This window comes from Paroedura picta, chromosome 4, assembly GCF_049243985.1.
Source record: "Paroedura picta isolate Pp20150507F chromosome 4, Ppicta_v3.0, whole genome shotgun sequence".
In the NCBI taxonomy this organism is placed as follows: domain Eukaryota; kingdom Metazoa; phylum Chordata; class Lepidosauria; order Squamata; family Gekkonidae; genus Paroedura; species Paroedura picta.
The window spans coordinates 96,901,251-96,915,855 of record NC_135372.1 but is presented as its reverse complement, the minus strand read 5'-3'; the positions used below and the strand labels follow the sequence as shown (position 1 = coordinate 96,915,855).

At 41.4% G+C, this 14,605-nt stretch overlaps 1 protein-coding gene across 1 annotated transcript; it reads left to right on the top strand.

The window, feature by feature from the left end:
- Nucleotides 1-885: 885 nt before the first annotated feature.
- Nucleotides 886-14,593, top strand: TCP11 (t-complex 11). The gene is made up of 10 exons (XM_077334456.1): nt 886-1,043; nt 1,959-2,104; nt 3,660-3,792; nt 4,924-5,044; nt 5,772-5,992; nt 7,805-7,956; nt 10,654-10,889; nt 11,074-11,258; nt 11,718-11,881; nt 14,146-14,593. Exons 2-10 carry the CDS (start codon nt 1,966-1,968, stop codon nt 14,370-14,372), a joined length of 1,578 nt encoding a protein of 525 aa, XP_077190571.1. The 5' UTR covers nt 886-1,043; nt 1,959-1,965; the 3' UTR covers nt 14,373-14,593.
- The last annotated feature ends 12 nt before the right edge of the window (nt 14,594-14,605 follow it).

Below are 14,605 nucleotides of genomic sequence, written 5' to 3'. Positions count from 1 at the left end.
AGTGAGCGCTGGATTCAGTACGTCCAATATTTGACTTGATCTGAAACAGTATTGTTTTTATTATGGTGTAAACCGTCCCAAGTTTTTGGAAGGGTGGTATAAAAATGGAATAATAAAATAAAACCAATAAATAAACCTCATGTTGGGATTTTTTTAAAGTAAATATTCCTTAACTAGCCATTCCCTATCTTGCTTCTTGGTTGTAGTGCTTTTACAGATTGCTAGCGCACAGGTAAGAGCAGCCTTTATTATACTATGATGATGATTTTAGTCCCACAACACTCGCAAATTTGTCAGGAGGAAGTCATATATCAAATGGACAAGAACCGCAACGAACCCTCCAGTACAGCGTTCCACGACAGAAAAAACGCGCCTAGGTGACGGTTGACTCTTTTTACTGTCACTTTCAGGTCACTCCGTGGAATATCCTATTACAAGGGCAGTGGGGGTAGGTGGAAGAAGCCTCATCTTTCCAACATCAACACAGGAAAATAAATAATAAATACAAAAATTATTTCTGAATGATATCTCATTTCGGAACACATGTCTTCGAAATGTGCCTCAAGGACACCGAATGACGCATTTTTCTCTATTTCTGTGGCAATTAGTTCGGTCCTAAGAGAAGCGTTTAATTCTCGAGACTTGAAACGGCTCATTTGTAACAAAAATAGGTGTAATTAAGCTATCTTAGTTTTTTTTAACCAACTAAGACTCAAAAGAGGGTATCTTACATATTCCTCACCCCGGAGACAGATTAGGTTAGTTACATGCGAGAGGACTAGTGCCTGTCGTTTCCCCTAACCCCTGAGTTTGTATTTAATGGTAAATTATCCCCCTCTACTGACACGTAGTTGGTTTCGTCCGGTTTGAATCTGCGTGGGGGGCGGGGAGGGGCTGCGCCACCAACGGACGCCGCAGAAAGAGCGGCGGTTGTACCGTGGCGGCCTGAGAACACCGGCCGTGCCGCAGCCCCTCTCCCTTGGCCATCGTTGCCCGGCTCTGCCTCGCCTCCCTTTCTCCGCTAGTCCTCCGCCCCAGCGAAGGTGAGAGCGGGCTGCCGTCGCTTCTCACCACTCGCCGTTTAATTAAATCGTTTGCTTGGGAGCCGGTTCCTTGAACCGCAGAGACTTAATGGGAGAAGGCATTCCGGACATAGTATTGGTCCTTATTCTGCTCTCCTGTTCTTGAGCAACTGCTGAAGCGAGAGTTTTTTTTAATTCCACATCCCCCCGCGCGGAGAACGACCTAGTACATTTAAGAGCAAAATGGCAGAAGAAATTCAGTAGGTGCAGTGTTCTAGCACTGCACCCCCATTGTGTGGAAACGTTTACCTGTCGAATATCTAGTTGGCTTACGGTTGCCGTATTGGGAAATTCCTATAGATTTGGGAATGGAGCAGGGGAAGAATCTGAGCAGGAGCAGGGTATGACATCATAGTGTCCCTCCTCCAAAGCAGCCATTTTCTCCATGAGAACTGGTTTCTGTCATCTGGAGCAGGGGTAGTCAACCTGTGGGCCTCCAGATGTCCTTTAGGTCTCATCTTTAGTTGGCTCTTCTATGTGATGTCTAAAATTCAGTTGCATTGTTTTAAAGTTTGGCCCTGAGCCACTTGCTTACTTCGAGGGGTTGGATAAGGCTCTGAATATGTGTGTTATCTGATAAAACATATGGTTTGTGTCATGTCCTGCTGAAGAAAATATCAGTAGTTCTAAGACAGTGGACCAGTGGATTGGGTGTGATGAAAGGATATCCACCATTTTTTCAAGGTGGACATAAGCTTTCATTATGTTGAACACTTTAATAAGATACTGATTCACAACCTAAAGTAGAGTGCTGGGACTTGAGTGGGTTAACAGGCCATAAAATGCAGAGTCACTGCAACTGTATTGGAACATAAAATGGCATGCTGGGTATGGATTACCACTGCTTTCATGCAATCAATCTGTCTCTTCTATTAGAAACAAGATGCCTAATCGTGAAAAGACCACCTCAAGTGACTCCAATGCATGTCAGAACACAGACCATAATTCCAAAAGAGCAAGGGAGTATGAAGACAGTCTTGCTGGAAATGTACCCAACCTCTGTCTACCTGGCCTCCCACAGTGTATGTCCAGTTTCTATTCCTACAAAAATCAGGTGTTGGGATTAGAGATATGCTTTCCTTAATTCATTGTATAATACAGGACCAGGCAAATGTTTTATGTTACACAAAGGAACCTATCCAAAAATTTAGAAAGTAGAATAATTTTCACCCGTCTCATGCCCCACTGCATATATAGAACACCCTTTTTATTTGTGCTCTGTTATATTCAAACTTTATTGTGAAAATTAGATTGTGAAAATGTAGATTTCTACCAAATCTACATTTGACAACATTAAAATCCAAGGTTTGAAAATTTAGAGACAGAAACTGGTCAGATTTAATTCATTTAAGCAAATGTCCTTGACAAAGATTTATTTACTCCAAAGATATGCCCAAGGCATGGAGATGCATGCTTAGTACTCAGATAAGGCTTTGAACAGATCCTCCCTCACCAGAATAGATATGTACAATTTCTAGAAATTTTGAAGCCATGGGGGGAAAAAACTCCCCCCCCCCTATCAGAAATGCTGGGGGAAATTAAAATACACGCAGTACTTACTTTCATATCAAATTGAAACGTCTTTTTCTGATTTAACATAAAATGCATTGTTTATAATTTACCCAGCATATAAAATTGTTCTATAGACATATTTATGGAATTAAAAGATATAAATGTCTCAGTATCCATATCTTTAGTTTCTCAGATATAGATTAATGGAAGACATTCACTCAAATAGGAAATGGGCACAACAATCCTGAGCCATGCCTGAGTGTAATTTTGGCACTATTTGTTTGGTTAAGTGTCAGGTGCAGAGGAGGAATAATCAGGATCAAGTTCCTTGATGAGGATTAAACTAAGGCACCTCATTTACTACCCATTCAAAAATATTATTTACTCAGAAGTCAGTCATATCTAGTTCAAAGGCAGTCTTTTCACACATTTAGCTATAAACTTTGAAGCTAATCGAAGTTTGAATCTTATGTATGATTTGTGATCAAATATTTGAAATACTTATATTTTTTCAGTTTATGACTTATTATTATTGTTGTTGTTGTTGTTGTTGTATTTATACCCCGCCTCCCCCCGAAGGCTCGAGGCGGTTTACATAACCCCGTCTCCTAAAACCATAAAATAACAATAAGATCCAATAAATTTACAATAGTGGCAACAATGATGGCTTAATCTTACTCATTTGGTCTCCACATCCTCAACTACAGGAGGGGGGATGACACTCTCTACCGCCAGTTTGTGAGGGGGGGGCTGATCTTCTTACCGCCCGGCCTCAGCTATAAGCCTGGCGGAAGATTAAGGCAAATTAATTCATTTTGTGACTAAACCATGTAATGCAGTCAGGTAGTAGACTGACAAATGTTCTGTTACTGCTGTTTGCTGTAACTGCCAAGAGAGGTATGTGCATGTGCACACCACAAAAACCTATCAAGTAACAATGACTAATGGGCAGTAACTGGCTTAGCATGTTACAAGTTGGGCATGCAGCCTGTAATCAATCCAACTCCCAAAAAGAAGTGGAATTTTTCCCATTCTTAAATGCCATTCTATTTTATTTTCATGCAGCTAATCCTCCCCAAGTCTTTTCCATGTCGGAGCTCCTGGAAACAGCCAATGAACTTTCAAAAATGAACATAGCACATGAAATTGTAGTAAACCATGACTTCAGATTGCAAGAGTTGAACTTTTTACCAAACAGGTAGGTTTTAATTTTTCCTGTTTTATAACCAGTTTTCAGTTACAAATATTAGTTATAAATATTTGACCTGTTAGCTTTTTGAGGAAGAACCTCTTGCATGGATAACATTGTGATGTCCTGTACCCTTCTGGATTTATTAAATTACCTGAGGTACAGGATAGTCTTTCTGCCTTCACTCCTTAATATTATTTGTATTTGTACATTATTATTATTATTATTATTATTATTATTATTATTATTATTATTATTCAAACACACACACACATATACAGCAACACTTCCTTTGAGAATGGTTGCCCCTTCATCAACCAGGAATGATGACCGGCTTTATGTAGGCTACACGTAGAGCTCTAAATAGGAATCACACTCTATAAATGAAGTCATTGTTTAGCATCATTGTTTCCTAAACAATTGGATAAACTTTCAGAAAATATACAACAGGCCCCCAACACTGGGGCTGCGGATACTCTGGGGATCAAATGGAATTTCCATTCCTAGTGTCCTCTTATCCTCTGAGGGGTGTGTGGTTGCCTTTGAGTGGGTGGGATTGGTTGGTAGATCTGGTCAGGATACCAAAAGATTCCGACCAAGCGGAAACTGGCTGCTGACCTTTGCCAATGTTTTGGCCTTCAATCTGAACATATCATCTGTCTGAGCACTAAATAACAGGGAACTACCATCAGAGTAGTTCAGCAGTGGAATCAACTGCCTAAGGAGGTGGTGAGCTCCCCCTCATTGGTAGTCTTCAAGCAGTGGCTGGACAGAGACTTATCCTAAATGCTTTAGGCTGATCCTGCATTGAGCAGGGGGTTGGACTAGATGGTCTATATGGCCCCTTCCAACTCCATGATTTTATGTTTCTATCTGTACTTTGGGATATGTTCTATAGGGGAAAGAGAAGGAAAAGGGGAGCAGTATACATGAGAACAGGGCTGCTACTTCTGCAATGTGGGTGCATTTTCCCAGCTTTGTCTGGAAAGAGTCTCAGAAATTTAGTCATTAGAGCATATTGCTTTTATGATTGGGAAAGGTTTTAATAGATTTCAAACCAATACTTAGAGATCCTAGACTATTTTTTTCTGTTACAAACTAGGTAAAATATTAATAGCAAATGCTTTTGATCCACTACAGTTTGGAAAGCAGAGTTAAAGAGGTGCTGCACAAAGCTTTTTGGGACAGTCTGAAAGAAGAGCTTTCCAAAACACCACCAGACTATTCCCGTGCTATCAAATTAATCCAAGAAATCAAAGAGGTAAATTATAATGTGGTAAAGTGTCCTTACTTGTTCTTTACCCTTTGAAAACTATGTCATTCTCCTTTAGTGGGGGCATCCTTGCAAGGGTTAATTGTCCCACTCACTCTGTAGGATATTGCTGTGTAAACTGAGCCTTTCTAGTTCCTGTGTGGGAAGTTTCCTAGGCTCTTCTTGTCTGTGTCATGGCAACATGATATATTTTTGAGCTCCAGGTCTTTCAAGTACCCAACAAGCTCTTCTCCCCTCAGCCAGTGAGATAGTGAATTGACAATACCTTAGGTGGCTTTTTTATAAAGACTGCTACCTTTGCAACTGCTTGCAACTGGCTAGTTTCTGATTCATATAGGTATGGTAGGAAATCCCTTTGCTGATTGCTGGCAGGGGCTCATGGGAATTGTAGTCCATGAACATCTGGAGGACCACAGGTTGACTACCCCTGCCTCAGAGGACCCTGGGGGGAACAGCTGCAGGACAAGTTTCCATCTGTTCAGAAACACTCCCATTCAATTTGCCAGGTTATTAAAATATCTGCCCATAGGATATATCAGCAATAAAATGTTGCTTTCTGTTGACAGCTTTGTGTTAAATCAAGTTGTCTAGAGAATAATTTTGAAATCAGGTGCCAATTTTATTTGTAGTACTATATTAACGATGTTCAAGCATTCTGGATCATAGATCTCTGTGAATATTTATTGTACAAAGAGGCATATTTTATTCTGTGTAGAGCCTGCTATCCCTGATCCTGCCCCGGCAGACCCGGTTGCGGAATCAGATTGAAGAAGGTCTGGACATGGAGCTGATAAAGCAAGAGGCTGAGCATGGGGCTTTGGACATCCCTAGCCTTACAACATATATCTTGGGTATGATGGCAATGCTTTGTGCACCTATCAGAGACGAGGAAATACAGAAACTACGAAGCATATCAGACCCTGTACATCTGCTCAGGTGAGTTCTATTGGACTGGACAAAGACAATTCTGTAAATCAGGAGCTGCAAGCCCTTCTTTAATGACAGCTATTTCTAAGTCAGCCTTTCTCAACTTTTTTACCACTGAGAAACCAATGAAGCATTCTTCAGGCTTTGAGAAATCCCAGAAGTGGGATTTCCCAGAAGTGGGAGTTACTCACAATATGGTTAGGAAGCAAAGCTATGTACATGCCCACCTGGGGCCCCTCCCCTTCCCAACCCCTCCAGGCCCACCATTGGCCATTTTGGGAGGGGGGTCAGCATGAGTATCTATTCTATGGTCATATCACCCAATAAATGCATAAACAGATTTATAAAATATATTACAAATTAATTAATTCCCATGCATTCAGGAAATCCTTCCAGTGCTTTCATGAAACCCTGGTTGAGAAAGCCTGTTCTAAATTATGAAAAATATCCTGAGCATCTCTCCCTGCCATATGACTAAGTTTTGTTGTATGTTAGAAGCAGAACATGAATGAGAAAGCACCAGAAGTCCAGCTATCTCACTCAACAGCACACAGAAAAATCCTCAAAAATAGTTTTTTAAAGAAAATATCTAGAACAGATCTTTTTATGATATCTTCCTGGGTCTGGATGCATGAGCTTCTCTGCAACAGCTGACAAGCTACTAGAAGCTCACAAGCTACTAGTTGGAAATCATTATTTTAAATAATTAATCACCAAATTTATCCCAAAAGAAGATAATTGCCTTAAGAACTTAGATATCATGTGATCCCTGTGATTTTTATTTTATGAAGGCTGTCAGAGCACAGCAGCTTATGGGTGTGTGTATAACTGTATCTTTAGCCATCAAGATAAAGTAAACCTTTACAGTCCCTTGTAATAGAACTGAAAGGTCACATACTCCTACATCCTGCTACAAGATAGGAATATATATAAACAAACATTGACTGTACCCTATCCTATTCTGCTAGATGCAGAACTGTCCTCCATCCCAAGAAGCTTTGTTTAGAGAAAAGGTATATACAACAATCTAGAAAATTAGCAGTTATACGACTGAATAGAAAATATGGAGAAACCTATACTAGAAGGTATAGATTCAAATTCAAATTCAAAAATTTAGGATGATTTGAACAGTTGTTACAGGAAAACTGAATCTACATTTGCTGGGTATGGCATGTAACAGACAGGCAGATAGGATATAGTAGTCGTCAGTTTTCCAAATATTTTACATGTATCCAAAAAACAGGACAACAACTTCACAGAACGCCTCTAGGGAGATAGTATAGATTTGTGCTCATTTGTTTAATATACATTAGAGTGATCCATGGAAGCTTGCAGCATTTGAGTGCACCCAGTGTATTTATAGATGGCAGTTGTGAAAAAAATTAATAAGTTTTTATGCAATATTCAGGTCTTGTCTGATACAGATCTACTAGGGTAGAGTCAGAGTACCTTGACTAAGAATTTTAACATATGATGCACACAGTAACTTTACAAAGGTTCATGTTTTACTTTGATACGTCTTGGTTACTCACCTAATAGACTGGTTTCTGTTTCCAGTAATGAGTAAGTTTCTTCAACGGTAAACTATGTGCATCCAGTTCACTATTGCTTTGATGTATCAGGGACAAAGTCACCTAGAATCTCTTCAGTGAGACTTTCTGCATTAGGGAAATACCCTTGGGTGGAAAATGGAATTAAATCTGCGTACATTATGATTTTCCATATTTCTTTTAAAATGCCTATTTTTATTGTCCAATGAATCTTTAATGTTGGAAATGGCACTTTAGTTGATGTATCTCCGATTTCTGTTTTCTATGACAGAGAGATTTTTCGGATTCTGGACCTAATGAAATTGGACATGATAAATTTTACCATTCAAGCCCTCCGGCCTTATCTCCAACAGCATTCTATCCAGTATGAGAGGAAAAAATTCCAGGAGCTCCTGAACAGATTACCAAGTACATTTTTTGCAGGTAACTGCTGCCAAAGCCTTTCTGTTGAGGTGGCCAGAATCAAGTCCTTCCTGTAAACTTCATGCTAAAAACACAAATACAAAAAGGAAACTGAATTTCAAATAAGCCAGTTTATAATTGAATAGGAGCTCTGCCTCTACTGCTATTACTAATACAAGATTAGTTGTTCACTGTTGTTTGCCTGATTTCCCACATTGTGGCTCAATGTATACATAGCAGCATTCATGCCAAGCTAGTTTGCAAAACTGACAGCATCCTATATGTTTGGACATTGCTCCCCATACCTCGTCTTCCCTACTTTTCACTTCTTGGGGACTGTACTGCCATTTTCATTAAGATAGATTTTAAAAATACAGTTTGAAATTATAATCAGAAACTGATTTTGTGCTAACTATAATCAGTGAAGATGTCAGGGAAGATACAATGTTAACTATTGTTAGCTCTAGAAATTTAAAGGGAAAAAAGCTGGTAAAAAAAGAAAGGGACAGCTCTTAGTTAAGAGAGATGAACTACCAAAAAAGAAAAGAAAAGGAGTCCATATCAGTAACTTGCCTTCTAGTAATCTCTAAAAGTTACAGATTTAATGCTGAGTTTGTGTAGATCCCAGTGAGCTGATACTCTCTTCACTTATTTTTGGGCATAAAGCATGGAGGCAGTTTTGGAATGGATGTGGGATAATAAATTGAAGGTTAATCCTGACAAGGTGGAAGTGCTACTGCCAAGTGAAAGGTCTGACTGAGGTATTATGGTATTGCCTGTTCTGGATAGGGTTGCACTCCACTTGAAGGAACAAGTCTGTAGTCTGTTCTAGCTTGAAGACCTACTACTGAAGATACCATATTGAAGAACAGAATAAACAATGGTTTCATGCAGACTCCCTGCCCCAATGAATAGTTCCTCTCCCAGCCATCCAGCTGTGTCTTGTAAAAGCAGAAAGCAAGGGTAAACTGCTGTTTTCTCCTCTTCATCTACTGTCATAAGCCACCACAAACTGCCAGAATTTGTGGTAGTTCTCAGTTCTTCAGTTCCTACCCTCCACAAAGTCCCAGTCTGTAACAAAGTCCCAAGCCTGTAACCTGTGGTCAGCAGTCAATGTCAGCCACAATAACCACCCCCTAAAAGGGGGAGAGACGAAGGGTGGGGGGAATCCAGGCTCTTCCAGTCCTAACCTCTACCAAAGGCATGAAAAAGGAGCACCATCTTACAGGTCCTGTTGAACTGATAGCTCCTACAGGGCCCTCAGCTCATCTGGGAGCTCATTCCACCCGGCAGGGGAGATCAGTTGAAGCCAGGCGCATCTCCCAAGGGCTAGGGACCACCAGCCTATTCAGAAAAGCTTTTGGGCAGAACTGTACTAACTCTGATAGGGCCCAAATCTCTGGGGGCCCAGACAGAAAACATCATGGTCCTGGTTGAGTCTAGACGTACTTCCTTGGAACCATGGATCACTAGCCACTTGGAACTGGCTGAGCATAACATTCTTCCGGGGGGCATAGGCAGTAAGGCAGTCCTTCAGGTATGTCAGGCCCAGACAGTGTATGGCCTTAAAAGTGATTACCAGAACCTTAAACTTAATCTGAAATTAATCTGGGAGCCAGTGCAGCTGCTGGAGCGCAGACTGGATATGGGCCCTCCAAGGTGTTTCCATGAGGACCCTGACTACTTCATTCTGGATCAGCTGTAGTTTCTGGAGCAGGAATAAGGGTAGGCTCACGTAGAGCAAATTACAGAAATCCAGTCTAGTGATTGTCATATGGATCACTGTGGCTAGGTGCTCCGGGGCCTAATAAGGCATTAGTAGCTTGGCTTAACGAAGATGGAAGAATGCCAGCTGTGCTATTCTTGTGACCTGCACCTCCATAGAAAGGGAGGTGTCGTGATTATGCCCAGATTTCTGGCAGAGTGTGCAACGGGCAGCTGCACCCCAACCAGGCAGGGCAATCGCATTTCCTCACTTGGGTCCTTCCTACTCAGCCACAGGACCTCTGTCTTTGAAGGGTTGAATTTCAATTGACTTTGCCTGAGCCATCCTGTCACTGCTTCCAGACATCTGGCAAAAGACTCGGGGGGGGGGGGCGAGTGCAGGTGGCCATCCATCAGGAGGAAGAGCTGGGTATCATTTGTATATTGATGACACCCGAGCCCAAACTCCTGGACCAACTGGGCAGGAGGGCACATGCAGATGCTGAATAAGCCTAGAGAGAGGACTGCCCACTGCGATACTCCACATGAGAGTTGGCAGTGATGTGATTGTCTTTTTTCAATAGCTATCCTCTGCCTGTGACCCCAGAAAAAGGAGACCAGCCATTCGAGGGCTGTCCTGAGCTGAAAATCCGACCATCCTGAGTGGGTTGGACATGGATTGGGGAGGTGGAGTTTCTCCTTTGGTTAAATAGAAGCCTTTGTAAAAAAAAAATTGCATGTTGCGTGAGGAGGCACAAAGATACTTGCCCCACTAATTGGTGAATATGATTTTATCATGTGTGTTTAAAATTATTAGCCAACTTGGTGGCCCTTGTGAGGGCAGAAAGTAAGACATAAATAAATCAATAAATAATTTTACAATGCTCCCTTCAATTGTGTGCTTGGCCATTGAGGATATAACTAAAAGCATGAAGGATACAAGGAGCAACTTATGAAAACATACATACTTATTAAGTTCTTCTGTCAAACCTCTTTCTCCACTATGTACTTCAGGCAGCCTGGCTCGTACAACTGAGTGGCTACGTGCAGCAGCAGCTAAAGTATCAAGTTCCGATTTGCTACCATCTTCATCCAGCTCTGAGACCAGTGGATCATCTGTTCCGCCACGTTCCTCTGTTCCACCACGTGAAGTGGCTGCTGGAGAAGTTTCAATCTGTAGTCCTACTGCTGTGTTAAACCAAGCATACATGGATTTGCTGCATTGGGAGCCAGGAAAAGAATATCCTGAAGTAAGAGGACAATATGCATATTATTTCTCAAAGATGTCTATGGTGTACTTTTATAGGAGTCCATTAAGACATGTAGCATACCATTTCGCAATTAACAGATGTGTATTTTCTCTTGCTCTGGCAACTTGAGAACAGAAATTGGCCTCTAGAAAATTATTTTTTGAGATTGTGCTTTCTTTTGTAGACTATGTTGATGGACAAAGAACGCTTACGAACCATTCAGATGCAAGTGAATCAACTGGCCATTATTGCAGCAGTTATACTAGTGAGCAGCAGCATATATGGAAATGTGGTGTCCAATTCATCGGGTTGTGTAGACAGATTAAAATGGGTAACTAAAGCCCTCATAGAAGGGCTTCCCAACACAAGGTAAGTTGATTTAACCTTGTTTTATGAAGAAATAAGGCTCCTGGGGATGCATATTGAAGTGCTGTAGCCCTCTCGCAGACTGCAAGCCATGGGAGGCAAGCAGACAGGACTAGGTTTGTTTAATAACATCTATCCTAATGCTGTTTGTGAACATACTCTGCTTAATATTTCTGGGAAAGTCACAGCTTTAGCAAGAGCGGCAATTTATTGTAGGTTGTCACCTTGCAATGATAGCTGGTAAAACAGGAGAGAAATTGAGTCAATAAAAGCTCAAAGAACACTCCTCAAGCAAGAAAGGGTCAAAGAAAGCATAGGCTGCTTGCCAGCTACTGAGCTCCAAGCACAAGCATCACTTTTTATCAATTTTGCAAAATGACAAGTTGACTGCTTATTAAAAGCAATCTTCAGGAAAATTTCATGGACCACCCCATGACAATGTCACATGTATTTATAACTTAGGCTAGCAGATTCTTTACTGGACATCAGCAATCAAATACATCAGGAATTAAATAGCATTCTGTTCCAACTGGGGTACCCTGCTCTCACCAATGACAAGACTGCTTCTCTAAAAGGCCAGATTAGGAGCATTGCAGATAAGGACAATGCAGTACGGACAGTAATTGGTAAGTCACAAAAGTGGATTCTTGTATATTTTTGTGATTTTTACATTTGAATATGAGAATGCAATGTAAAACTATTATAGAAGCATGGATTTCAGTTCCAGGCTGTGAATCATGATCTATATTTATTATTCTGTGTCTATCTTTTCTTTAGTATAATTGAATTTCCATGTTTACAAAATGAGGCATGTATTCAAATTGGAAAGGAAAAGCTAGTATTTTAAAGCTTTTTGTAAATTGAGATTTCTTTCTCTGGATCAGGAAAGGATATACAGTACAAATTATACACAGCCCAACAGCAAATGGTTGGGAAGTAACACTTTTGAGTATTCTCAATGATTTAAGCCCTAGTGCTGCTGGCAAATCCTACAAACATTCTAATTTTCCCTCTCTGTGGGAATATCACTCGTATAACGAGTGATACGAGTGGTAGGATCACTCCGAAATATTATGAAGATTATATATGGACTCATTTGACAGATATTTTGGAATGGTGGTGGAATGGCTCAAGGGTAGTTGCTTGTAGCTGATTCCTCAAAGACAGAGGTCCTGTGGATTTTACCCTAATCCAGAAATTACAACTGGTCCAAAATGCTGCCACATGGTTTCTCACTAGAACATCGTGGAGGGCACACAGAAGACTGGTATTGCGACAGCTACATTGGCTTCCAATAGAGTTCTGGGTTTGCATCAAGGTTTGGGTTCAAACCTTTAAAGCCATACACAGTCTGAGCCTGGCGTATATAAGGTGCCACTTGTCTGAATATGCTCCCTGGAGGGTGCTTTGCTCAGTGACTGTGAACCAACTGATAGTCCCCAGCCCCAAAGAAGTCTGACTGGCCTCAACCAGAGCCAGGGATTTCTCTGCCCTGGCCCCTGCCTGGTGGAATGTGATCCCAGAGGACATCAGGGTCTGAAATATGAAACTCTTCTACCAGGCTTATGGCCAGTTTGGACAATCAAATAAGCTGAACATCAGTGGGCTTCCCCTGCTCTCTACTTTTGCTTGCCTTCTTCCAAGTGAGGAGGACAATAAACATCCAAATTAAATCCACTTATTGGTCTAGCCAATTAGACCTGGGGTATATAGTTTTGCTGTATGATGCTTTAACAATGTACAGTTGATTTTTAACTTTTTAAAATTGTATTTATATAATTTTAAACTACACTGAAATGACAGGTTGAATAAGAGCAGTCCATAAATGTAAATAAAAATAAATGCCTTCCCTAACAGCTATGTAGTTGTGTAATGCAGTGGTCCACAACCCCCGGTCTGGGGACTGGTACCTGTCTGTAGATCAGTCAGTACTCGGCTGCTGTCTCTGAGGCTGCCCTGGCACTCTGCCGCCGGCTCACCTTTGGTGCTCTCCAGGAGCTCTCCCCAGCGTGGTACTGCGCAGCTGCTGGCAGCAGGAAGTCAGGGGCGCTGATGGGAAAGCAAGTGGAGCAGGGGCTCAGGCAGCGATGTCGCTCAGCAAAAAACTACCCCCCTCCAGGCCTCAGTAAAATTGTCAAGTGTTGACCGGTCCGTGGTTATAAAAAGTTTGGGGACCACTGGTGTAATGGACTCATTTATGTAGTCTACTCATAGGCACTTTTCTGGCAGATACGTATCCTATGAAATTGAACATGGCATGGATAAGAGTTAGGCTGAACAGGTCAGGTGAGCACATTTGGAGAGACGGAGAAAGCAAAAAAAACTACAAACAAGCAATTAGATCAAGATAACCCATGTTAGTTTATCTGTAGCAGTAGAAGAGTCCAGTAACAACTTAAATCAGCTTTCTCAACTTTTTTACCCTTGAGAAACCCCTGAAAAAGTCTTCAGGCTTTGAGAAACCCCAGAAGTGATGTGATCATGCAGAATATAGTTGGGAAGCATAGTTATATACATGCCCTCCCAGGGTTCTTCCCCTTCCCACCCTTTCCAAGCCCATAATTGGCCATTTTGAGAGGAGAGAGGTGGGTTGACATGACCATATGTGGTTATATCACCAGATAAATGTTTAATACATTTAAAAAATATGGTAAAAATTAATTAACTCCCACCCATTCAGGAAACCCATCCAGAGCCTTCACAAAACTCTGGTAGATAAAGCTTGCCTTAAAGACTTCACAAATTTTGTGGCTGAGTATGAACTTTCATGAGTCACTGCTCACCCCAGATCTGATCTTAAATTTATAATCTAACTTTCAATTTATTAGGAGTCTAATGAGATGGATAATTAGAGGAACCAATGCTATTTCTACTTTCTTCATTTCTACAGAGCAACGGATTCAAACTTTTCTACGGCACTGTGTGTGTCCTGGTGGCCAGAACTGTAAAAATCTCCCCCAAGGGCTTGCTCCTGTTCAGGAAGAACTGCTGGAAGTTGGCCAGAGGTTTGGTAATTTGACTGCCCACAACAGACAGGTGTTTGGTCCCTACTACTCAGAAATACTGAAGAATTTTCTGCTTCCAGGGGGGAAGAACGGAGGAAGGACAGAGTCCTAACCATCTCAAGCGAGGCAGAGCTTGTGGCAGCAGGGAGAAGGGAAAAAGACTGACAGTTGTTCAGATCGTGCTTTGACTCAAAGTTCAGTGTAATCAACTAAGCAACTGCCCTGCTTTGTGCAGTGGTATCCAAAGCACTTGTACAGCTGGACTGTTGAAGCTGCTGAAATACCAACTGACAATGCCAAGTTCTGCCACAATAAACCTTTGAACAGCTCAAAGTGTTGTTGCTT